General features: G+C 40.8%; 2 protein-coding genes across 7 annotated transcripts; one reads left to right on the top strand and one right to left on the bottom strand.

The window, feature by feature from the left end:
• Positions 1 to 1,852: 1,852 nt before the first annotated feature.
• Positions 1,853 to 16,232, bottom strand: stx6 (syntaxin 6). The gene is made up of 8 exons (XM_070960845.1): positions 16,009 to 16,232; positions 9,652 to 9,821; positions 9,458 to 9,552; positions 9,297 to 9,356; positions 8,678 to 8,806; positions 8,205 to 8,311; positions 5,352 to 5,446; positions 1,853 to 4,835 (listed from the first exon to the last, which is right to left on the bottom strand). Exons 1-8 carry the CDS (start codon positions 16,041 to 16,043, stop codon positions 4,759 to 4,761), a joined length of 768 nt encoding a protein of 255 aa, XP_070816946.1. The 5' UTR covers positions 16,044 to 16,232; the 3' UTR covers positions 1,853 to 4,758.
• A 2,834-nt stretch (positions 16,233 to 19,066) lies between these two features.
• On the top strand, positions 19,067 to 25,264 carry LOC139329980 (ELAV-like protein 1). 6 transcript variants are annotated; one of them, XM_070960669.1, is made up of 8 exons: positions 19,067 to 19,257; positions 19,896 to 19,952; positions 20,129 to 20,200; positions 20,342 to 20,510; positions 22,256 to 22,359; positions 22,904 to 23,057; positions 23,151 to 23,376; positions 24,070 to 25,264. In XM_070960669.1, the coding sequence occupies exons 2-8, from the start codon at positions 19,917 to 19,919 to the stop codon at positions 24,389 to 24,391; spliced, it is 1,083 nt and encodes a 360-aa protein (XP_070816770.1). In that variant the 5' UTR covers positions 19,067 to 19,257; positions 19,896 to 19,916; the 3' UTR covers positions 24,392 to 25,264. The 6 variants fall into 6 exon arrangements, with proteins under 6 accessions (XP_070816770.1, XP_070816774.1, XP_070816771.1 ...); XM_070960670.1 differs by having other exon boundaries at positions 19,079 to 19,257; positions 19,798 to 19,952; XM_070960668.1 differs by having other exon boundaries at positions 19,092 to 19,257; positions 19,891 to 19,952.
• The last annotated feature ends 831 nt before the right edge of the window (positions 25,265 to 26,095 follow it).

Here is a 26,095-nt window from a genome sequence, read left to right as displayed (position 1 = left end):
TGGCCTGTTTGATGAGACGAACACAGCCGAGCCTGCTGCTTGTACAATAAATAACTGTGGAAATAAAATTACTATATGTAAACTTGTTGTATCTGTCGTAATTGTTAATGGATGCTGCCCAGTAGATGTGTAGATAATGACTGAATGGGCCAAAGTTTACTCTGCCTCTTTTTGCATTTTATGTTATGTCGTCCACAGCTGTTTTCTCTTTTCTTTTTTCGGTAAAGAAGACCTCCAGCATTATACAAGCTTCTGTCAGTTTGATTGACAGCTGCTTCACCTGCCTCCCTGATGACATCTGAACTCGTGCATGAACGTGAGATAAGACATGCTGTGATTGATCGGGGTCATATGTGTAGTCTGTTACGCATACATTGGTGAACAGTTATCGTTATAGTTAACCAGTGAAATCACTGGTGATATTTATTCGAGCTGCAGAGGTGCTACATATTTGTTATTCAGTCATGTAAGTCTCTGATTAGGCAAAAAAAGTAGTTTGCCGTAAAATGTGGGGTGAGCTTAGTGCTGCCTCTAGTGGTAGAAAAGCATCAGTTATGTAACTGCAGTGTCAGCAGAAGCTTTACTTATCTGAATAACAGTATGAATATCAGCAGGTTTATCTGATAATGAAAAACATTTTCTCTTTTGTTCATTCTTCACCTTCTGAGCTGCTGGAAGAATTAACACTAGAAAATGATATAAAGTTAACTGACATTATGTAACGCACTAACAGTTGTTAGTGCTGCTAGTGTTGTTGTACTGGATCATTTGGTATCCCACATAAACATTTAAAGAATTAAGGAAACCTCTACAGTGTTTCTGTCATGTATTTTTATGTTTGTTTATACTTTCTGACAAATTAAAGAACTTCTTCTAATCTGTAGCTTCATATCTCCTGTTATATTGTTCTGAGGTGGGGAGGATGTAACAAAATATAAATATTCAGTTTTAATAAATAATTGTTTCCCTGTTCATTTTAAAGGATTTTTTTAATTTTCATTTATTGTGTATGTTTGTATTTCTTTCATTTGCAGTTGTAAACTGACACTTAATGTGGACCCTAACAAACAAAAAAATCTAAACATTATGTGCAATATTTTAACTATAGAATACAAACTGAAATTACCAGAAAAAAACATGGGAACAAAAAACAAACTCTAATAAAATATTTAGAATGAAAATAGTCAAAGATTCAAATACCAAATTATAGTATGTTATAAACCAGCCATTAATTATTTATATACTTGTGATAAACGTCAAATATGGTGGTCAGTGTCTGGCTGTTCTGGCTGCTGTTGTAAACATGAATTTTTTTTTTTAAAGACATCAGTCTGTTTTTCTTTTTTAAGATCAGTTTATTCAAACAAAATTCATCCGCAGATGCAAAAATTCTCAGCTGTTGACAAAAAAAAGAAAATAATAAAGACATTGTTTTCATTCACTCATCAACAACACAGTTTGCCTAATTAAACTGATCAATAACAGTTTATGGCCTTTATTCAGTTGTAATTCAGTCACTGATCTGTTTTGGTGGTCTGATTCATGACTTGTCAACAAGATACAGAGTTATTATTAATTATTTTTGTTTGTTTTCAGAAATAAAGCTAGGAATATATCTTCTCAATATATGTAATTAAAATTACATAATTAGAAACACTTAAAAACAAAATGCAGTCTGACAGTAAAGACCAATTAAGACTAATTAAAGATGAAATGTGATATTTTCCCTGAAAGAAAAATGCAAAGAAAAAGTCACTTATTTTGTGAAATGTGTTGGAAAATGACTGCGTTTTAGAAGAGTTGGTGCTGAAAGACTGACAGACTGAACAGAACAATGTAGTTACTAATCGTCGAAGTTAGTGAATTTAATTTCCATCAGTCAGAGGTCTGAACACTGCGGTTTTATTTTTTCATGATAGTAACAGGAAATAGTTTTACTTCTAACATTTCATCACCTTCAGTTGTGCAATTTTCACTGCCATGCGTACCATAAGCCTGTTGGTGCGGGATGATGTAATTAGCTATTTCATGCAACTGTTACCTGATTACAACCAATGTATAGCATACAAGCAGTGACCTCACTTGCCAATCTTCAGGACTCACTTCCTGCTGCTGCTTCATAATAAAAGCCTTCCAGATATTGACTAGAGAGAGGCTTCTATTGCAGAGGAGCAGCAGGAAGTGTGTCGTTTGAATTAATGATAGTTTAACACTACAACAGTCCACTGATCAATAAACTGATCGATATGGTACAGAAAACAAAATAGAACATAGATGAAATAAACCATTTGAGGAAACTAAATAAAAAATAAAACATTAAAACATCAGTTGCTTAAATTCAGTGAAACAAAAACAAACACAAACTGTAAACAGAAAAATCACAAAAACAGTTTTAGTGTTCTTACACTATTATTCAAAAAGATTATTTTCTTTTCAGAAAACCTTCAACGAGCTCCAACCTCAGAATAAACAGCAGGATTAAAGCTGAAGGTAAACCAGGATCAAACTGATGTTAACATAGACTAAAACTGTTAAAAGTTAAACTGGGTTTAAATGAAGAAAACCTGAAGTCAGAATTGCACTTAACTTGAAATTAAGATGGAATTTAACTGGAGTTAAAAGAAAAAAATACAAAAGAGGGCTAACATGGAGTTAACATAAACACAGACAGAAGATAAACTGGAGATAAATTTCAATTACTATAAACTCACAGTTAAACTGGGATTAAACTGGAGTTAAAGCACAGATAAAGTGGAGTTAAAGGTGTAATGGGTAAGAATTAACCTCCAAAGAAACAGGGGCAGCATGTCAGCAAAGCAACTGCCAACGGCTGCTCACTGCATTTTGCTGTAGCTTCTAGATGCCATCAGCAAGATAGATCAGTTAGCTGCGCAGCTAGTGGCCTGTGAGCTGACTGGAGTCTGCCCTGATTCAATGCTCAGGGCACCAGGAGATTGTTGAGGTTTACATCACGTGCAACAGAAGACTCAACAGCCTCCCAGTGAACACAGCTGGATCAGAACTGAACCCAGAGGGAGGAGGCCAGAAGACAGAGAAAACACAGAGGTGATTTAAAGCGGCTCTGACCAGGACCCTGACTCCGGGGACAATGAAGACGCAGCAGGCTGGGACAGGAGAGCCGTGAAAGGAAGATCAGTCATCAATGGTGTGGGAAATCATCATCTAGAGCCGCAATATTTTCTAATAAGATAATTTTGGTGAGTCTGAATACAGTGTGATTTAGGATGAGTTAACTTGGCAATTAAGCTAGCCTTAGTTCAGTAAAAGAGAGAAACTTGAATTCAGAAAATGTAGTGTTGTATTTTTATGTTTAACAAGGAAAACAGGAGTAAAAATATTTCCTGTCTTGATATTTTGTAGATTATTTTGTTTATTGATTAGGCTAAAAAAGCTAAGAGAGCTTGAGGAATGTAGCAAACTTGCGTACATCTCCCAGCTGAAACTATGGGTCCTATACTATCGGACAGGACGGGCTGCAGCTAGCTGGTTAGCATGCTAATTTCAGTAGATATCTCTGCAACACAATACATACGTCTTTGACACAACATCAGAACTATTACTTCTTTATGTTGGGATGATAATTAACATGTAGTAAGTTTTAAACTTAAATTCTTACGCACTGCATCTTTAAAGTAGAATTAGACTGAAGCTAAAGTGGAGTTAAATTTATGTTACTAAACTCATACTTATACTGGGATTGATTTGAGAGTTTAACTGGAGTTTTTCAAGGTAAAGTGGAGCAGATTTAGACTAAGTTAAATTGGGATGTAACTGGAATTGAAATGGTTACTTTCAGCCCTTTAAATAAAACATCCAAACAAACACAATCATAATTTTGTAAAACATGAAACATTAAAACACATTGAACATGTTTCCACCTGCTTTGACTTTTGACCTCTGCCACAATTGTAACAGTCAAACACTTAAAGAACCAAAGTGCCTTTTCAGTCCCACTCAGAGGAAAAGGAAAGACCAGCAGAGTCCAGCAGAGTCCAGTAGAGTCCAGTAGATTCCTGTACAATCTTTTACACAGAGTGTGGTCCAACAAAGTCTGTCTGTGGTATCTGAGATCAGTAGAGTCCAGTCTAAACAGTAACTGGTTCAAACTGACCGACAAGCTTTTGGTTTCCAGATTTTAAACAAAGTTCTCGTTTAAATACTAAGAGAAAAGGGCGGTTTTGTTTGATAAAGATAGACGTTCAGTTTCACTAAAACGTGACAGAGCATAATGTGCTGTTAAACTGGAGTTTAATTGGAGCGAAACTGGAGCTAAACTGGAGTGTGCCTGTTTTACGATCTTTGTTATGCCGATCTTAAACAACATTAAATCCTGTTTGTGTGTAACAGTGAGTTTAAAGGTGGACTGGTGGTGTCTGTTCTTTAAGATTTCAGTCTGCTTCTGCTGTTCCAGGAGCCTGATTGGATGATTGTTCTCTGCCAACTACTTAGGTGTATTACTTGTCCTTAGGTGCAGATCTATGAAACAGGAGTCCAGCTGGCCCAGGGAGAGGACTTAAATGGACTGACAGGTGTCTGATTTTTGACTTTTCGTTTCAAAACGAACCACCAGAGTCCAGGAGAGTTCAGTAGAGTCCAGGGGAGCTCAGTAGAGTCCAAGAGATTTGAGTAGAATCCGGAGAGTTCAGCAGAGTCCAGGAGAGTTCAGCAGAGTCCAGGAGAGTTCAGCAGAGTCCAGGAGACACAATATTAGGACGGGTTCTGTGCTGACAAGATCAATCAAAGGATGAAGAAGAGGAGGATGACGACCAAGAGGATCGCGAGCAACACACCAATAGCACACCACTGACGACGATCTGCAAAAACACAGTGTTAATGACTTTACAACAAATATAACTATCACTATCAATAATCCCAACTATCACTAACTTTAGCTAGTAATAATAAACCATGAATAGAAATAACTATAACTGACTGTATAACTAACCTAACGATTATTAGCCACATCTTAGATATAGATATAGTTAAGTGTAACAGTTACTGGTCTTTTTCTCATCTTTCCGTTGTCACCTTAAAATTTCAGTCTGATGAGCTTCATCCAATCAGAACATGGACTGATGCTCTAATACAGGTGAGGTATTGATTACAGACACCTGATTAATGTTACTCTGTGATGCCGTTTCTGATCTCTGATCAATACTGAGGGCTGGTCACATTAGACAGAGTATTTACAGTAAATCTGGTCTAACAGAAGCCTGAATCCATAGAGGACAAACTGAAGTAAACACCTTTAGAGCTGAAAAAGATTTAGTTTTCTGTTCTGTTGTTTTATTTCTATCACTAATCCCGTAGAAACACTGAGGACAGATTACCACTGGTCATGTGGGACACTTTAGCCAGTTTCTTCATGACGTTGTCCAATCTGGACTGAGTGTTGTCCATCTCATGACTGAAGTCGTCCAACATCCTGCAGCAAAAACACAAAATAATTTCACAAGGCCACAAAACAACCTGAGGCAATGTGTTCCCTGAAAACAAGGACCTGTTCTCACCCCAAACAACTGTTGTCCCTCACTTCCCATTTTTACCCCATACACCTCCTGCTGTGGACCCCACCTCTTTTGTTGAAGCTTGTTGAAAGTACAGTTCATAATTTTGGACGGACAATTTTCTTACTGCAATGTACTGGGGCAGTGGCATCAGAGCTGGAGAGCAAAACAAACTGAACTTTCTCTCAGCAGCATCACAAGGTCGTCACCTGGAATGATTTTCCATCAGTGTTGAAGAATTCCCATAGGCTTGCAAAAGTTTGGGTAAAAAATTACCTGATTTCCACACTGCATTGAGTTAAAGACAACACATTTCTTTAATATTCCAAATGAGATTACTTTGTTTATTTCCATCTTTTACAGTTTTAAAATAAAAAGGAAAAGGGTCAGAAGCAAGTTTGTGCACTCTGCATGGTCAGTACTTAGTAACACCAACTTTGGCAAATATTACAGGTTGTAAATGCTTATTGTAGACAACTAGGATCAGATCTTTGGGGGATTTTCACCCATTTCTCCTTTCAACAGGCTTCTAGTTCTGTGAGATTCTTGGTCTGTCTAGCATGCACTGCTCTTCTGAGGTCTATCCACAGATGTCAATGATGTTTAGGTTGGGGGACTGTCAGGGCCACTGCAAAATCTTGGTCCTGTTGAGGTAGTCCATTGTGGATTCTGAGGTGTGTTATGATCATTATCCTGTTGTAGAAGTCATCTTCTTTTCATCTTAAGCTTTTTTGCAGACATTTACTTCCAGAGTTAATTGGTATTTCACTGAATCCATTCTTCCCTCTACCAGTGAAATGTTCTCCGTCCAGCAGCTGAACACAAACCCAAAGCATGATTGATCCATCGCCATGCTGGACAGTTGGAGAGGTTTTGTTTTCATGAAAATCTGCACTCCAAACACAACTTTGCTCTTTGTGGCCAAAAAGTTTTATTTTAACTTAATCAGTCCACAGGACTTGTTTCCTAAGTGTGTCAGGTTTGGGTTAGATGTTCCTCAGCAAACTTCTGAGGATGGTAAGGATGCAGGAAAATTTTCTTCTGATGACTCTTCCATGACAGCTGATACATGTGCAGGTGCACAGTAGAACAAAGCACCACCACTCCAGAGTCTGCAGAATCTGGGGCGGCTGTGGCTCAGGAGGTAGAGAGGTCATCTGCCAATCAGGAGGTCGGTGGTTCGATCCCTGGCCTCGGCAGTCCACATGCTGAAGCATCCTTGGGCAAGATACTGAACCGCAAAAACTGCCCCCAATGCTGCGCCATCAGTGTGTGAATTCATATGTACATCGCTTTGGATAAAAGCGTCTGCAAATGACTGTAATTGTAATCTTCATGAAGGTCTTTTGCAGTTATGTCTAATGTAGAAATGGCTACCTGTAATACAGCCCTTACATATCCTGGAGGTGTATTCTGGGTCATCGTCCTGTTGAAAAACAAATGATGGCCCCATGAAGCACAAACCAGATGGGATGGCATGTTGCTGCAATATGCTGTGGTAGCCATGCTGGTTCAGTGCGCTTTGAGCCCCACACCATCAACCCTCCTCCTCCACGTTTCATGGTGGGAACCACACCTGCAGATACCATCTGTTCACGTTCTCCGCGCCTCATGAAGACACGATGGCCGGAACCAAACATTTCAGATTTGGACTCATCAGACCTAAGTCCAGGTCTCCTCTGGTCTCATGTGCAGTTGTTCTGGTTCTTGGCCTGAGCAGTTCTCTTCTTCCTGCTGGTCTCTCTCATTTGGTCCATGAAGGCCTGATTCATTAAGTCTCCTCCATCAATGGATGTTGAAATGTGTCTGCTGCTTGAACTCTGAGCAGCTTTAATCTGAGCTGCTGTTAACTGCTGATTTCTGAAGCTGCTGGCTGTGATGAACTTCTCCTCTGCAGCAGAGGGACCTCCTGGTCTCCTGTCCTGGATCAGTCCTCACGAGAGCCAGTTTCATCTGAGACTTTGATGGTTTTTTGTGACAACACTTGAAGACACATTCAAAGTTCTTGAACCTTTCTGGACTGACTGACCTTCATGTCTTCAGGAAGTGATGGATGTTGTTTCTCTTTAGTTGAGTGTTTCTTGTCATAGCATGGATTCCTACAGTAGTTAAATAGAGCTGTTTACTGTAAACCTACTACCTATGCACAACATCTGATGCTCTCCAACTCATTAAGAAGGACAGAAATTCAACTAATAAACTTCTGACACATCACACCTCTTGACTGAAAACCATTTCAGGTGACGACCTCATGAAGTCGCTGAGAGAATGACGACAGTGAGCAAAGATGCCATTAAGGCAAACAGTGGCTATTCAGAAGAATCCAAAGAATAAAACACATTTTGGTTTAACACTTTTTTGTTTACTACATACTTCCACGTGTTCTTTCATAGTTTTGAGGTCTTCAATATCTATCTACAATGTAGCAAATAATAAAAATAAAGACAAACCATTGGATGAAAAGGTGTATCCAAACTGCTGACTGGTGCAGCAGTATGCTTGGCTGATGTTGCTGCTTCTAATCTCACCATTATGTCACTTTGCTTGAGACAGTATTGCACTAGTTCAAGTACAAGACGTCACATAAATAGATTGTTGGAAATAAATTTACAACGTAGAGGATTTTCAGTGATGACGTATCTTCATAATTAATGTAGTGACTCTTTAAGTTCTTACACAGCCTGTTCGTCCAGCTCCATGCCAATCCTCTCCGACATGTTCTTCAGAACTCCAATTGTTCCTGAAACGAGCTCCAGCTGTTCATCCTGCTGCTCTGCTATCAGCTGATAGAAACAAACACATATGCTTTATTTAATAATTTTATTCTTTTTTTTCTTTCATTCTAAACTTTCTCATATCCCCATTCATATTTTTTAATGCAAATACTTGTTTATATCCTTAGTTAATACATATTATATAACTATATCTTTAGTTAAATTCAGTGCTGTTATTCCTGTCTATTTTTTTGTCACTTTTCTGTTACTTTGTAAAAATAAAAATCTTGTATACGTTCTGTCGTCGTCAATATGTTTAATTGCTACTGCAACAAAATAATTTCCCAAATTGGGATCAATAAAGAAGCAGTCTAAAGTCTACTGTTGTCTCAGAGGTCCACTATTGCCTGTTTTATTGGTCAGGTGTTACTGTACCTGCTGCTGGACCTGCTGCTCCTCTATGAACTGAGAGTTGGCGCTCTGCAGTTGCCGGTCCAGTCGACTGTATTTATCAGGACTGGGCTGCCAGATCGGACCCTGAGCACCGCGCTCACCAAGCAGAGCCTGGATGTCACAACAACACAAACACATATTGTTAGTTTTGCTGCAGCATCTCAATATCAATATCCTAGGTACCCAGGGCAGGTACTTCACCGACTCCTTGGCCTTGATGCCCTTCTGATAATTTTATATCCATCGCTCACTGTAGCCTTTGTGACCCAGTTTCTGCGTTTTTTGTTTTGCTCTTTCCGACAGTTTCCCATGACTATCTAATTCAAAGGCAGCCAGATGAAAGATGAAAAGATGAAATGCACTTCTTGTGGGGATTTTTAGAGACGTAACAGAAAGTTTTATACTCATGCTACAATTTGTGCTACAAAACTTTCAACACCAGCACCAGTACAATGGTATGTGCGAAAATGAAATGTGCAGCGTTGATATCGTTACCACTTTCCTCTAATCAGACAACATGAGCAGACCCCACTCTTTAAAGTCTTTAAAACAGAATAACAAACCTGTTCTGGTAGGTTACCAGGTGAGTGTGTGCAGTTACCTGTTTGTTCTTTCTGTCCACTGAGGAAGCAGCTGGACTTGACATATGCTCTTTCATTTCCTTCAAGAGAAAAGTTTCGGAATGAAATGGAACAAACCTGCAGAGTCTGCTCACCTGAGCACATCAGGTGAGTTTTAATTGATTTTATAAATAAAACATACCTTGACAGTCTGTCTGGTGCTGGTGATGAAGGCTTTCCTCTTTGACAGCTCAGCTGCGTCCAGGTTGAACTTCTTTGGGTTGGACTCAACGATACGTTCACGAACAGTTAAGAAACTCACGTGTCTTTAGGTTTTCACACTTCAAATTGCTGAACTCACAGAGACACTAAAAACACACACTCTTTAAAGGATATTGATGGTCTCGTCGAGGTCCTCCAGGTCCCACTCAATGGAGCGCAGACTGTTCCTCAGCTCATTGGTCGTCCAGTCCATTTCCTCCTTGGAGGCTCCGCCCCCCTCCTGCAGCAGCTCGCTCCATCTGTGATGGAGGCTCTGAGCTGCGTTCACCGCCTTCTGAACTTCACTGTTAACAATCAAACGACATGAAATAATGGCTACTGTTAGGGCAGAGTCGATGGAGAAAATTTTAAACTGGTTTGATATTAAGGAAAATAACTGACCAGTAATACCAAATTTCAGCAGTAGGTGTCACACATGACTCAGCTAATGAGAGCCCATGAAGGACAGTGAGGTAGTGTCGTAATCAGGACACCTGGGTGACACATCGTGTTTTTATTTCTCACAACAACCCTTCAGCTGAACTTTTCTACTTCTAAATTTAAATGTCAAAATAAGAAATAAGACTAGCCTCAGCAACTTGAGAAAACATCAAAATGTGTTATTGTAATTTTACGTTATAGGCTTTTTCTTAGTGTTTGTAATGTGTCTGGCTCAGAACATGGTGAGTTTGTTGGTAAAGATCATTTTTGTGTTGGAGTTTTAAAGTTGACATTTCTTGGCTCCTGCTGTATTTTGCCACTGTGTTTTGAGTTCTTGCCCTGTGTTGAATGTCATTAAAGGATTGACATCGCTGAGAGCTGCCCTTTTAATTTGCCAGAACACCTCATGATGACAAATGCTGGTTCAGTCAGTTCATATAAAGTCAAAACTTTTTAGGCTTGTATATTGGACCAGACCAGCAGAAGAAGACATTGACCCAACCGCAGCCATTGTGACTGTGAATCAAGCTAACTTTACACTCTCCACCTTCATTATAGAGATTTGGGGAAATGACAACTTGCTCAAAACAAAGAATATCAGGGTGAGCTTGCTAACCCTCCTGATTTTGGAAAAAAACTTGTGACCACCACACCTACAAGCTTTCATTTTGCACATCAAACATTTTTTTTAAAAAGGGTTTATGAGTTTTCTTTACTTCCCCAAAGAGTGAAGGATTGTAAAAGAAGAAATCTGTGGCTTCAAGACACTGACTAACCATCACAGGTTAGTCAGTGATGTTACTGAGTGTGTGTCCATTGTGCCTGTAGATGAAGGTGAATCAGAAAACAATCTTAGTACCATAAAACAGTCTAGGGCTGGGCGATATGGCTGAAAACTGTATCACGATATAAGTGTTTTATATCGGACGATATCGATAATTATTGATATTTTTTATGACCTATTTGAAATAAGGACCAGGAGAAAAATACATTCAATTTAAACATTTTTATTTTAAATTTAACCTTCCTCTGATTATAATCCCCTCAGCTATCGAGGCAGAAAGGAAAGGAAATGTCAACACAACCATGGAAAACACTCAAATAATAAATGTAAAAAAAGTGTAAAAATGTAAACAGAGAGAAATCTGAGAACTTTTTTTTCTGCAGGTTTAGTGCAGGAAGTTCACAAGTTGATTCACCTTCTGCTGAATAAAATGTTTTCAAATATGTGCAGTCTTTTGTAAGATGCCTGTGAATATTCTCATTCATCCAGGTCATTGTAAGCTTCAGGGCATTCAATCGATCGCAACTGGACTTTGTCAGTTTGTCTTGGAAGACGTTTCGCCTCTCATCCGAGCAGGCTTCATCAGTTCATGCACACCAGACGAGATAGGACAGCTCTCGTCCAATGAAATGGTGTTAGGTTCAAGTATTTATCCTCTGAGTGAGGCCAACCCCCAAAACCAAGGATGCTATCACTCTATTGTGAGGCAGATGATCCCCCATTAAGGCGGGTAGGGTGCGACCCTTGAGTGTCAACGACAGTCGTCTGCCTTGTTAGAGTCCCATTCTTGTCATTGGGGGGCTCTTTGAGCCATGTGTGAATGGCTTTGTTGTTTATTTTCAGAGGCTGAGTTTTTGAATCTCTTTGGAAGAGATGAAAGGACGGCATTGTATGTGGGAGATAGGTGGTGTCTCAGACCCCCCCTCTGTTCAGAGATGGTTTTTCAACCTTGACATGGATGGCTTCTCCCACTCCTCTTTCAAACCATCTGTCTTCTCTGTCCAGAATATGCACATTTTTATCCTCAGAGGAGTGTGCTTCCTCCTCGAGCTGCAGGTAAACAGCTGAGTCTGGACCTGAAGAGTTAGCTCTTCTGTGTTGTGCCATGCGTCTGCTCAGCGGCTGTTTCTTTCCCATATATATAAGTCTGTGCATTCCTCTCTGCACTGGACTGCAGACGCCAGATTGTTCTTCTGAGTATGAGGGGTCTGGTCTTTGGGGTGCACCAGCCTTTGTCTGAGAGTGTTCCCAGGTTTGAAATGTACCGGGATGTTGTGTTTGTTAAAGATTCGCCTGAGTTTCTCTGATACACCAGACACATATGGAATGACAATGTTATGCCGTCTGTCTCTCTTTTCTTCCTCTGTCACCCTGTTCTTTCTGGAAGCGGCTGAACTTTTCACAAAGACCAGCTGGGATAACCACAGGTTTTGAGGGCATCCCTCAGGTGTTTGTGTTCCTTGTCTCTGGCCTGTTGGCTGGTTGGAACATTATCAGCTCTGTGTTGGAGAGTTCTGATAACACCCAGTTTGTGTTCCAGTGGGTGATGTGAGTCAAAAAGGAGGTACTGGTCTGTGTGAGTAGGTTTTCTGTAAACCCCAATATGGAGGCTCCTGTTCTCTCCAATGTAGACATCACAGTCCAAAAAAGGCAAACTCATGTCCTTGACATCCTCTCGAGTGAATTTGATGTTCTTGTCCACTGAGTTAATGTGCTCGGTGAAGGCTTGCACTTCTTGGCTTTGGATTTTTACCCATGTGTCATCCACATATCTGAACCAATGACTTGGTGTTGTTCCTTTGAAAGAGTTCAGAGCCGTTCTTTCCATGTTCTCCATGTACTGATTAGCCACAATGTGGGATACTGGTGAACCCATCGCACACCCATGTTTTTGCCTGTAAAACCTCCCCCTAAATTGAAAATAGGTGGTTTTTAAGCAGAGTTCCAGTAAATGGCATATTTGCTCCGGGTTAAGGGTAGTTCTGTTCTGCAAAGTGTTGTCTTGTAACAACTGCCGCCTCACTGTTTCCACTGCATCCTGAGTTGGAATGCATGTGAACAACGATGTGACATCGAAGGAAACCATTGTTTCTGATGGGTCTAGTTTTAAGTCCTGGACCTTATTTACAAAGTCCATAGAGTTCTGGATGTGGTGTGGCGTATTGCCAACCAGTGGTGCTAAGATGTTGGCCACAAACTTAGCAATGTTGTATGTCACAGAGTTGATGCTGCTGACAATAGGTCTGAGAGGCGCTCCTTCTTTGTGTATTTTCAGGAGTCCATAGATGCCCGGGATGGACTCTTGTGGGTATAACCGGTGATATTGCAAACGGTAAATGGCTCCATCTTTCTGTAAACTTTGCAGATATTCGATGATTGTTCTCTTGTAACTGCTGGTTGGATCTCGTTTCAGGCATCCATATGTGTTACTGTTATTGAGTAGTGAAAGAATCTTGTCTTGGTAATCATTTGTGTTAAGAATTACCGTGCATCTCCCTTTGTCTGCTGGCAAGATTGTGATGTTTTCATCCTTGCTCAGTGATGTCACGGCTTTTCTTTCCTCATGGGTGAGGTTAGAAGGGGGAGGTTTAGCATTGGAGAGAGCTGCTGACACTTTCAACCTGAGCTGTTCACCTTGTGTTTCTGTTAGGTTCTTTTTCTTTATAGCTGATTCTGTTGCCGTGATCAGATCAACTATTGGGACTTGTTGTGGTGTCATGGCAAAATTCAATCCTTTAGCTAAAACCTCCTTCTCCGGCTGGGTAAGTACTCTGTCAGACAAATTCTTAACCCATCTATTCTGTAACTCATTTTGTGTTGAGTCTTCACTTTTTTGCCTCCAGGTGAGCAACTGCATATCGGAAGTGTTATGTCTTGACTGCAAGTTCTGAAATGTCTTTGTTTGTCTGTCTTTAGTTTTGTTGTGCTGGGCAAGTTGGGCTTTCAACTTGCAAGTTTTGTAAACATAGCAGAAACTGAGGTGGACTTGACATCTGTAAACAAACATGACATGACATGACAGTACAATAATATTGATTGAACTATAAAACCAGCCTAGACATATGAACAACTTTAGTCACTCTTCTTACTCTAAACATACATGAACTATTCAATTATATTATTATTGCAAGTGTGTTATCAAAAACAACAACAACAACAACAAAAAAAAAGCATGTGTCAGAGCTGTTTGTAAGCTGGCTTCTCCTCAGTGCTCAGTGAAGCGTGTCTTTAGCTGTATGAGATGCCGCTGCCTCCGTTACGTCTTCGTGTCTTTTAGATGATTTGTCATCAGGCACTGAAGCAGATACCTCTGCATGGCGGTCAGCTGCTTGTGCGGTGGTGCTGCGGTTGGCGGACGTTGGCGAATACGGCTGCGCTCCAAAGAGTGAGCGCGGCTAAGCTGGTTCAATAAGTTTGTGGTGTTACTGGTCTTGGTGGGGACGACAGTCTTGCATAATTTACAGACCACATTGGTCTGACTACGGTCCGACTTATAAAATCCAAAAAACTCCATACTGAGCTGACTTTCCCTGTTTTATCGAGGATTTCTTCGCTCGCTGGAGGACTCGCTTTCTATTTCTCATCTCACTCCTCGCAGAGCATCAAACACGAGACAACGAGACGGCGCAACCGAACTTGATACTGTTACGTGATTGGCGTGTTAGCGTGTCTCTCTCACTGATCATCGATTACTCCCTACGTTGCTCAGTTACCTGAAAGCGAGTGCCTTTGTTCATGCAACCAACCTCGCTTCACAACCGTTTCTTCCAACGAAGAAAAAAATTATTGAATGTTTTATCGAACACATTTTTTATTGATCTTGATTACGTGTCTATCGCGAGACATATAGCTATCGTTTTATCGCCCAGCCCTAAAACATTCTATCATAAAACACCTACTTTTAGAATGGAGTTTGGTTTAAATGTCTATCCACGAAAAGAAGACCGCAGGGCACAGAGGGTGTTTTAACATCAACAACTCACATGAATTGAGCTGGCCTATATTCTAATAAGCATGAAGTAACACAGGAAGCAGAGCTAAAACGGAACTTTTTTCTACTTCTCTCGACTTGAAGTAAAAGGTGGTAACAAACTTAAAACAGCAGTTCACCCCAACACTACAATTACTTTACAGTAATACCATACAGGACAGACAACCAAAACAGTAACCTTGAAATGGTGTGCTATTTTGGCCAGGTCTTCCTTGAAAAAGACATGAAAAAGACATTTTAATCTCAAGGGATATTATATGATTTTGTCGTGGCCGACCAATTACCAGCGTCGTGGCCGATTGTGAACAATAATTGGGCGTCTGTACTGTGTAGTGTGACGTAATAAACGACCTGTTGTGCAGCGTGTGGGACGCCCCACGACACCGCAACGCAAAGACCAGACTTACACTGAGACAAATTTTATTGCCATTGAGTAAACGGCAAGTGTACACCGAACGAAACGAGCGAGAGAGAGAGAGAGAGAGAGAGAGAGTATGTTGTGATCTGTTAATAAACAGCTGCAGATTACAATTTATACAGTATGTAAAATAAACAGTATATAAAATAAACATGGAAACAGGAATGTAAGCTGAGGTTATATTAAAGTGCATTACAGAAGAAAGTCCTGAGGTGTAACAGTGGTGCAAAAAATGCTCATTTAGAGCCATTTCAACCCATTTCAAGAACCAAATAATTAAGGCAAATGAGTAAAAGAAAGGACTTCAGTACAGGCAGGCGCCTTTTTCCCTAAAGATTGAAATTTAACACGTATATATAATTTTCTATGGAAAGCCTATTAAAAGGTGAATTTAAAAGTCACGTTAAAATGGAGAAAATGAAGTTTGACGGGATTTAAACATCTCACTAAAACGGAGTTATTCAACGAAGAAAATCACAATAAACCTTTGACACATCATGTCTGACATCACTGTTACATTATTATCATCCATAGAAAGAAAACGCCGCGGTTTGATTTACAGTAAGTAGAAATGTGAGACTTTATTCTATTGTAGACTTGATCTGATACCTGGCGAGCTCTGCGCTAACATCACAGCATTGTGTTAACATGCTAACTCACTCACAAACCGCTGATGGCTAACGTTAGCATAGCGGTTAGCTAGCTGCATATTTGTCTGATGTTAAACCACGAATGAAACGGGTGTCCATGCCTTCGGCTACACTGATTATCGATAAGCTATCAGCTCTTCGCAGGCTAACACTAGCAATAAGCCCCTGTGAGCATTAGCATGGTTAGCACGATGTAAACAGTTCTGACCCCTTGACGACGAAGAACGGGTCTTCCATGGACATGTTGCTGGTTCCGGTTCAGTCGCAGTGGGGCTCCATCACACAGATTCTCAGCTCCGGATCCGTTTCAACAAACTGAACTCTATTCACTTAATCTCTGATTAAAATGATTTTTTTCTCCATTAGACCTGCTGCTGCTAACTCCGCTTTGTTTACATGCAGCAACGTCTTCTGCAGCGGAAATGACCCCGTGACGTCACATACACATAGGTAGGGTCATCACCAAAAAAAAAAACAAACGCTGATGAAAAATAATTCAACGACTAAATAAAACAAAAAGCACAGACAATAAGAACAGTATCCATGTACCGTGACTGAAGCTAATAATAATTTGGTTCAGACCGGTGTGTGCTGAGTTGATGATGGATCAGCTGATCTGGGGTCTGTTTGCTGCTCAGATTACCGTTTGTATGTAAGGATCCATACTAGCGCTCCTGCAGGCCCCCAAACAGCCGAACCGGGAGACTTGCTGCTGTTAATGCTGATCCAGAGTACCATACCATCCCAGGGTACTCATGCACGTGACCCCTGTCTACCCAGTAATGTAAAGATGTAGGGATTTAAATATGTGGCCACCAATAATAAATATGTTGTTGTTGTTGTTGTTTTTTAAACTCTGTAGTGCAGCAGTTTGAATCAGTGGTGTGACAGCAACCATCAGAGAGAGAAAACCGATGTTACAGGTGAATCACACCTGTTGTTACTTAAAACTTTTGTTGATTCTAAAGTCAATTACTGGTGCCTGACTTTCATTTGGGCAACCACGGTGCTTTAGTGCTCCTCATTCTTCGTGTATTTGTCTTTTTTAAATTCATCTTTCTTTTTTCATTTAGCACTGCAGCTATATACTCTCCTAAACTGAGTCCATTGGAGGGTTAGGTTTAGGGTCAGACTGTCACACACAAAGGTCCCAGCCATCTGCATGTCAAGTGTGTTCTCTCTGCAATAAAATGGATGAAGTCAGTCTACTTTTACAGATCAATACCTGACTAATGTAGAGCAGAGTAATGCACTGTTAATATGCAGTATAAATAATATACATATACACCACAGTAGATACAGAACATTAATTACCATCAGATCCTGGCCATCATTTTCTCAATTTCCAGACAGACTTATTGTTTAAGATGCTGTGCGATCCTGCAGTGTTGATTAATTAAGAAGAATCTGACACACAGCCAACTGTGAACAGCAAAGACAGCACATTTCACACCTACCTGAATCACATTAATAGCAGTATTTTGATGGGCATTTCAGTAGATTATATTGTAGATGGGCTGCACGGTGGCGCAGCAGGTAGTGCGCATGCCTCACAGCAAGAAGGTTGCCGGTTCGATCCCCGGGTCAGGCGGGGCCTTTCTGTGTGAAGTTTGCATGTTCTTCCCGTGCATGCGTGGGTTCTCTCCGGGCACTCCGGCTTCCTCCCACAGACCAAAAACATGCTCATTAGGTTAATTGATGACTCTAAATTGTCCGTAGGTGTGAGTGTGAGTGTGAATGTTTGTTTGTCCTTTCATGTGGCCCTGCAATCGGCTGGCGACCGGTTCAGGGTGTACCCCGCCTCTCGCCCATTGTAGCTGGGATAGGCTCCAGCCCCCCGCAACCCCGAAAGGGATAGGCGGTATAGATAATGGATGGATGGATGGATGGATATTGTAGATGTAGATGTACACATGAATGTTGGTTTATGTGTTGGAGCTGAGTAATACCATGCAATGAGGCTTGTGTGGTCTGTGTAATTTTCATTGTGGACCCATCTCTGTGCTGAAAGGTGGAGGAAAGCACTGGATCTTATAATAGCTACATCCATGGCCTGAACTATGCAAGGGGTTAGGGTTCAATTCAATTCAATTCAATTCAATTCAATTCAATTCAATTCAATTCAATTCAATTCAATTCAATTCAATTCAATTCATGTAGCACCAGAGAGAGAAAGGCAAAATGCCCTGGCTCTCATTCTGCTTTTGGAGACTTTAGGAACCATTAGCAAACCTGCATTCTGGGAACACAGTGTTGGGGTAACACGGTACTATGAGCTCTTTAAGATAAGATGGTGACCATTTATGGCTTTATAAGTAGAAGAAGAAGAAGAAGAAAGCCTTTATTAGTCACATTTTGACACACAACATGCGAAGTTAGGGAGGGGAAACTGTACGTGCCATGCATATGTGAAATTAATTCTCCGCCTTTAACCCATCCTTGGTCCGTCCTTCCTCCGCAGCGGACCAGGAGCGGTGGGCTGCCATATGACCGGTGCCCGGGGACCCAATTTCTTTTGTCAGCATTGGTCAGGTGGTGGTCTTCTTGCATGTTTTTAGTGGGGGTATTTTATGAAGGATACACCAGGTGAGCACAGGGAGAACATGCAAACTCCACACAGAAAGGCCTCCTTTTTTCCTCGAGCAGCAGGCACTGAAGGCATGGCGGAGGACACGCCACCAGCACCCACAGCGGGATTCAAACAGGACCTTCTAGCTGTGAGGCGACCACTTGTCCCACCGTGCCACCTAATTACTGATAGTAATTAATTAGACATTAATAATTATATAATACTACTGTGTGGGATCAATAAGTCCTATCTTATAATAATAATAAATAAATAAATAAATAAATAAATAAATAAATAAATAAAATATATATATATATATATATATATATATATAGAGAGAGAGAGAGAGAGAGAGAGAGAGAGAGAAAGAGAGAGAGGAAGACGAAGAAGAAGAAGAACCATAGACATATACGAGAACAAGAACAAGAAGTGACTGTTCCAAGCACTCAAGCACTCCAGAGGAATCAACTAACACTGAGTATGACTGAGCTATTAAGGAGGAATTCAGGAGATGTTGGGTACAGGGCTATATTTAGGTTTTTACAGAGCACGGGGGTTATTATTAGGCTCTCATGTAGAATTACAAGCTATCCCACTCCACACTCCAGTCCAGAAGGTGGCGATAATGCGCCAAACAGTTGTTTGCCAACCGCCATAATACAACATGGTAAGAGGAAGTAGAGGAAGAAGAAACTGTAGCTGTGGTATCGCGATACTTTCCTGCACTCCATTTGAGTTTTCTTCCTTTGTGTGGAGCGCAGTTGAGCTAAACGCTAACCTGTTGTGTTTAAAGCCTATTTGTTGGCCAAGCACCAGCACAACGTCCGTCCGCGGGTCAATATAACTAGAGTGTCCAGACAGTCAGTCACCTGTCCACCACGGTAACAGGTAAGAAAAGGGCGTCTGTTAGCAACGTTAGCTCCTGCCGTTAGCCGCTTAGCGTCTTTGTGTGGCCACGGTGCTAACATGTGGCCGACATTAACGTGGTTAGCTGGTCGCTTGTTGGTTTTTAGCTCCGTATCGTAACATTTTTCCTAATTACAGACGCAGTAACACAAACTACTACTCATCGGTACATGTGCGCCAGCAGGCCTGTTAACGGAATGTCCGCAGGAACCGGCTTTGTTCCGGGTCAGTCCCGGTTTCAGTGTCGGCGGGAAACGTTTCAGAATGTTTAAGCAGAAACGTTTGGTGCAGTCAGATTTAACTGATGTAGAATCGTAAAGGTCTGCCGATGATTCAGATGGTAACAGACACAACACAGTGTATTGATCAGTCTACGGCTCAGCCTGCTAAAAGTGAATTATTCCCAGCGCCTGCTGAGACCTGATCTGAGACCAGTGCTAACACCTCCAGACGTGTCTGATTGAACTGATAACATTCTGATCACAGCGTGTTCTGCTGCATTAACACATTTTATTGATCCAGATCACATATTAATGCCAGGTGGACGTGGGTTAGTCCCGACTGATCACTGCTGAGTAATGAACAGTTCGTAACATGAAGCTGGTTTGTTTCAAGCGCAGTGAACCACCAGAATTGTCTCCATGGCACTAAGACGAGGACACATCAGGTACCTGAAGGTGAGTTGATTAATAACTTCCAGATTAGATCAATAACTCATGAGATACAGACGTAGTAATGACTGTAGGTCAGGTGACAGGTGAAACACCCCAACAGTGGTACTACATTACCTGTACATACCTTTGCATTGATGTGTGTTTTGTGTGTAACATGAGTGTGTGTGTGTGTGTCTCAGGTGTGCGAGGTTCAGACTTCTCAGAATGACATACGAGACGGTCAACATGCCACCAAAGGAGCTGCTGGAAAGGTGACTTCTGCCCTCTCATTTGCTCAATTAGTTATCATACAAATGATATTGGTGTTTGAGTCCAACTGTTGAATTGTGGGAGCTACAGGTGAGTCTGTGCTGTAACTAAAGGTAGGTTTGTGTCTCTGTGTGTGAACTCAGGAGCTCTATGATAACGGATACAGCGAGCAGATGATGGAGGACGATGACTCCAGAACCAACCTGATCGTCAACTATCTGCCGCAGAGCATGAGCCAGGATGAACTGCGGAGTCTGTTCAGCAGCGTGGGCGACGTCGAGTCCGCCAAACTCATCAGGGACAAAGTGGCAGGTAACTCCCGCCGCAATACTGCAGTAGTGCTGTTGACACTGCAGAGTACTTGTACTACAACACCAAACCTCCACCGTGGCAGAACATGAGCACTCCGAGCTACAACTCCTTCAAATGTATGTTCAAAAGTACTACTGCAGTACTACAGAGCAGACACAATAGTATCGTATTATTATGTCGTCTGCTTTGTGCTAAAGCCTTTAAGGCTAGTTGAGAGAAACGGCACAGTGCTGCGGAGATAGAGTAAGTGTGACTAGAACTACTGTAAAGCTTGGGGTCTGATTCACTGTACTACAGTACTAATACCGCAAGAGAAAATTACTTAGTAAATAAGTGTACTTCATGGTACTACATTGTTGTAGTCCTAGCTGCAGTAGTTGTAGTAGTTGTACTAGTAACAGCAGTTTTATTATCGTAGTACTATCTGCAGTATTTCTTGTGTACTCTCCAGCAGCTGTTAATATTTCAGACTTTTTAAAAATGTTTTCAGGTGTTTTTTTCCTCCCTGCGAATCAGCAGATTTTTGTTCATTTAGATTTTGTTTTTAATTCACTGTTTTTTAAGGGCAATTCTGTGAGTTTTTTTGTCTCAACTGAATATTTTTCTTTTCTGTACTGTTGTAATATTTTTTTATTTTTCACACCAGGTTTACTGACAGTCTGAGTGTTTAAAAGGTATTTGATGGTAATTGATTAAAAAAGGGTTTGGCAATATGGATCAATATGGTCAGACTACATTTTATTTCATATTTGTGGCATTGTTGTGCATCGTCTTACAGTAAACAGAATGTTAATCGTTTTTGTTGTAAAAATGCTTTAAATCAAACAGATAAATTAGTTGAATATCATACAAATGTGTCCTGCTCATTGATTATCACACCTACTGATGGTGGTGTGATAAACTAGTAAATATTTAGATGTTACATCATATTGTTACAGAAGAAGTTAAATGCAGAGACACTTCAATGAAGACAAAATAAATATCGCCCAACCCGACAAACTGTTTGTTTTGAGTATTTCAACTGATTTTAACAAGAATGTACACCTGTTTTAAAAGCTCTTTTCACCTGTTTTATTTTATTTTTCAGGCCTTGAAAATGTCTGTAAAGTTTTAATAACGAGTGTTTGAACATCCTGAACTTCTTGATCTGAACAAGTCAAGAAAACTGTCGACTGACTGATATTCCACATTCAGTTTCTGCACTCAAATTTTCCTCAGAGTGACTGCTTCAGTCCCTTTTCCCAACGAGAGGGCGCCACCAAGTGGCCGAAATGTATACATGTATTTCATTCCTATATATGTATCTACACAGAGACACAAACGAGTCTCTTTTATGTATGTAGGTGGATATAATATGTCCGCATGCATTCAGAGAGCATCGTTCACCTGAGTTCACCTGGGAAGAGATCCAGAGTTGACTCCAGTGAAACAGTGATGCCTCGGCTCCGATTCGTCACTGTGATCATTGTAATATGTCGTTTTGAATGTGAAAATGTCGGTGATTGATGAGCAGCTTTTGATGGGAGGTCTCACTCTGACGAAATAACCAGTGTTTAAAGAAACTGAACGAGTCATTGTGAGTTTTCTGGATCTGTTCAGAAGAATTTAATGGACACACTGTATGAAAGGTTTTCTGCTGTTGATTTACTGCCTGTACTCAGTTTGTGAATATCCAGAATGTGTGGAGGCTGTAACACAGACGGTTTTGTTATTTTATTTTGTTGTTTTCCTTTGTGTTTCTCTAGGCCACAGTTTAGGTTACGGCTTTGTTAACTTTGTTAACCCTAGTGATGCAGAGAGGGCTATCAGTACCCTCAATGGCCTGAGGCTACAGTCTAAAACTATCAAGGTAATGTGCAAAAGGTGCTCTTTGATTTTCCTGTCTCAACTGATAGATGTGTTATGTTCCCTGGACAGTAGAGGGCGCTATCTCCTGCAAACTGTCTGATGGATGAAGGTATTTTTAAAACTCTGCTGTCATGTTGTTTCTGTTTTTCTGAATCGGTAAATTATTTTCAGCCCGTTTTTAAAATCGACACATGATGACACCGAATCTGTGATTTTTCTTCAGTTCAGTGTGACGCTGTGTCGAACTTTTATTTTCATAAATTTATTCTTTCATTTTGACAACATGCCTAATGATCTGAGCCTGTTTGGATGTTTTTATTTTGTCTTTATGTTTATATTTTATTTGGGAAAATTCTGGATAACGAGTTCTTTGTTGTATTTCTTCACATCGAATATTTAAACATTTAATATATTCCTGGATTTTCTTTAAAGACTGGATGTAACTGTATATTTTATTTTGTTCAGTGTTGATTATTGTTCTTTATTTGAATTCTTTCTGGTTTTGATGGCGACCGCCTGAGACGCTTCCTGTTTCCTCCCCGTAGGTTTCGTTCGCTCGGCCGAGTTCGGACATGATCAAAGATGCAAATCTGTACATCAGCGGTTTACCGAGGACACTTGTTCAGCAGGACCTGGAGGACATGTTCGCTCGCTACGGACACATCATCAACTCCAGAGTGCTGGTGGACCAGGCCTCTGGTAACGCAGTCATTCAGTAATCATACAGTCATGTAGACAATCACAGCCCTTCAGTCCTGACACGCCTCACCATTAATCTCATTGGCTCTTCAGGTTTGTCACGGGGCGTGGCCTTCATCCGGTTTGATAAGAGAGCTGAGGCCGAGGATGCCGTCAAACACCTGAATGGGCACACGCCCCCGGGTAGCTCTGAGCCAATCACAGTCAAGTTCGCCGCCAATCCGAATCAGGCCAGGAACTCCCAGATGATGTCGCAGATGTACCATGGCCAATCACGGCGTTTCGGAGGACCTGTCCATCATCAGGCCCAGAGGTTCAGGTACAGTTACCTGTCAGTGTTTGTCCAATGGCAGGACAACAGCTAACATCATGTAACAGACTGTTTCCTGTCACCATGACTTAAGTGTTTAACATGGTCATAGTAATCGGATTACTGTAAACTGACTGGTGAGTTTTCAGATTACTGAGATGAAGTGATGGGAATTCTGGCTCTTTTGGCTCCCAAGTGGCTCCTCAGATTTTTTTTGTCGCTTAAACTAATTTATTACCAAAAACAATGTAAAATTTTGTTTAAAAATGAATTACTAATATACAGAACATACATTATAGCAAATGTTTATTATTTATCAGGCTTATTCTACTCAACAGGGAACAGAGTGGTACAAGAAATACATTTGAAAGTACTAAAACAAATACTCATCTCAAAAAGATCCAATCTCTGATTGTATGTATAAGATTTATAAACTTTTAAATATTTACAGCGAAAAAACATAGAGAAGTTTAGAGAATCACACTCTGCCTTTGTATTGTCCATGTCGTTGAAAAGCATCCAAATTTTACTGTTTCCTGCTGTCACTCACCTTTTACTTTGCTCACCTGTCCAGCGTTCTCTTTCTCTCTCTCGCTATCTCTCTGCCGGCTCTAAGAGCAATTTCGTTTGCGACTGACAAATCACTACTGAGATGCTGCTGACTGATTGGCAGCTTTCGTTGTACTTCCCATTTTGTTCTAGGTTTTCTCCAATGAGCGTTGACCACATGGGCGGCGGTGGCGGCGGAGTCTCTGGGAACTCGTCCACCGGTTGGTGCATCTTCATATATAATCTTGGTCAGGATGCAGATGAGGCCATCCTGTGGCAGATGTTCGGGCCGTTTGGTGCCGTCGTCAACGTAAAAGTGATCCGAGATTTCAACACCAACAAGTGCAAAGGCTTCGGCTTCGTCACCATGACGAACTACGAGGAGGCTGCCATGGCGATCCACAGCCTGAATGGGTACCGACTGGGAGACAAAGTCCTGCAGGTGTCCTTCAAGACCAGCAAAGGACACAAGTAGGGAGTGAGTGATGGATGAAGAGGGGGAGTCTTGACTGTGTTAAGAAGAAATAAACAAGTCAGATAAGTTTTTTTGTTTTTCTGCAGCTGTCAGTTGAGCCGTTTTTGGGTTAGGGTTTGTCACTGTGGGTTTATTTTATTCTTCCCAGCATGCCTGTTTTTTTTCATGACATCATTTGTTGCAGTAAAATGTTTTTGGTTCGTTGATTGTCTTGATCTGTGTGAGCAGCAGAATTTGGTTTCACATGTTTGAATTTCCTGTGCTTTAAAAAGCAGGCGTGAGTCTGTAATATGACTCCAAAGTGCTGCAGATGTTTCAGAGGAAAATACTAAGTGATACTGAACACACGGAGTCGGACTGTAACATAGTTTACAAGGGGAAGTTAGTCTGCTGTTTGACTTCGTCAGTCAAGGTTGTTTTTTCAACAGAGTGAAGCAGTTGGTCAGTTTCTTTTTTCTGTGTAGAAATAGTTTCTCCTGCATACATGAGTTGGTAGCCATTAAAATGTATTACAGGTATTATTAAATGGTTATCTCACAGATTCAAATGATGTGAAATGTAAGTGGTTCAGGTAGAAGTGTGTCTGAACTGTTAAGATGCTGAGATCAGGTGATTGACAAGTCCCTAAGCCACTAAGCACACAAGAGGCAGGGCTCCGTGGCACATGCAGTTTGTTAAGTTTCTGCATGAACAAAATTGTATTTCATATTTTTAGAAATGGCTTCCAAGTAAAAACCACCTGACGTACAGAAACTGCAACCTTTTTTGTATACTGATCCATTTTTCTCTTATTTTCATTTGTAATTTGTTTTTGAATTGCAGCTAATTGTGATGTTTGACTGTTTATTGAGTAATAAAATTGTTTATGGAACCTATTTCTTTCGCATTTTTACTTTCTCATGTCTTTCACAGTTTAGTGCAACACATTTTACAGATCTGGAAGAAAGAAAAATGTGTTTACTTTAGTATTGGAGACGTTTTATTTGTGTTTACGTAGTATCATCTTGTTTGACTCCAGGGGCCCGTTGCACAAAAGTAGGATTAAGACATCCAGGAAGTGACTGAGCTGAGTTCAACCAATCCAAAACATGAGCGTCCAGGCTTAATCGGTTGCACAAAGACCAAAACAGGATGAGCAGACACAGATTCAACAAGCCAGCTGAAACCTATCCTGGATCAGTATGTGCACGCGGCTTGCTCAAATAGACCCCGCCATCGATCACAGATTCACCGATTCACCATGGCAACCAGAGCGGCTTACTTTTCCCCGTCAGAGGCAGAAGTCCTCATGGAGGCGTACGAGGAGGCGAAGGACCAAATTAAAAAGAAAGGCAACACCACCACAGTTAGAGAACAACGAGAGAAAGCGTGGCGAAGTATCGCAGACTGCCTGAATGCACAAATACCCACTGAGTGCTCCGCTGAAACATCACAATTACAATCCAAATAGTTGATTAACCTCTGAGAAAACATAGTTGTACTCTGATTATGAATCAGTTGAAATTGTAAGTGAAATTGTGTAAATGTAACTCCATCAGACTGTATAACTCCTTGTTATACCATGGTCTGGGTGAATACCCGATTCTGATTGGCTGCAGGGTGTCTGTTAAAAAGTGTAGGACACCTATAAAAAAGTTCTGGTCAAACAGTCTGATTGTTCTAAATTATTGCGTTGGCTCAAACGCTGGTTGGTAACAGAAACTG

The sequence above is a fragment of the Chaetodon trifascialis genome, chromosome 4 (genome assembly GCF_039877785.1).
Source record: "Chaetodon trifascialis isolate fChaTrf1 chromosome 4, fChaTrf1.hap1, whole genome shotgun sequence".
NCBI lineage: Eukaryota > Metazoa > Chordata > Actinopteri > Chaetodontiformes > Chaetodontidae > Chaetodon > Chaetodon trifascialis.
This window is presented reverse-complemented; position numbering and strand designations above follow the sequence as displayed.

Excerpts from the sequence above, each read along its gene's own strand:
- stx6 (XM_070960845.1), bottom strand. The coding sequence starts at position 16,043 with ATGTCCATGGAAGACCCGTTCTTCGTCGTCAAGGG. Across the intron at positions 5,447-8,204 it reads GAGCTGGACGAACAGGCTGT|GATGTTGGACGACTTCAGTC; the intron begins GTAAGAACTTAA and ends TTTTTGCTGCAG. Across the intron at positions 4,836-5,351 it reads AGTGTCCCACATGACCAGTG|ATCGTCGTCAGTGGTGTGCT; the intron begins GTAATCTGTCCT and ends GTGTTTTTGCAG.
- LOC139329980 (XM_070960669.1), top strand. The coding sequence starts at position 19,917 with ATGGCACTAAGACGAGGACACATCAGGTACCTGAAG. Across the intron at positions 23,058-23,150 it reads GCTGGTGGACCAGGCCTCTG|GTTTGTCACGGGGCGTGGCC; the intron begins GTAACGCAGTCA and ends TTGGCTCTTCAG. Across the intron at positions 23,377-24,069 it reads CATCAGGCCCAGAGGTTCAG|GTTTTCTCCAATGAGCGTTG; the intron begins GTACAGTTACCT and ends ATTTTGTTCTAG.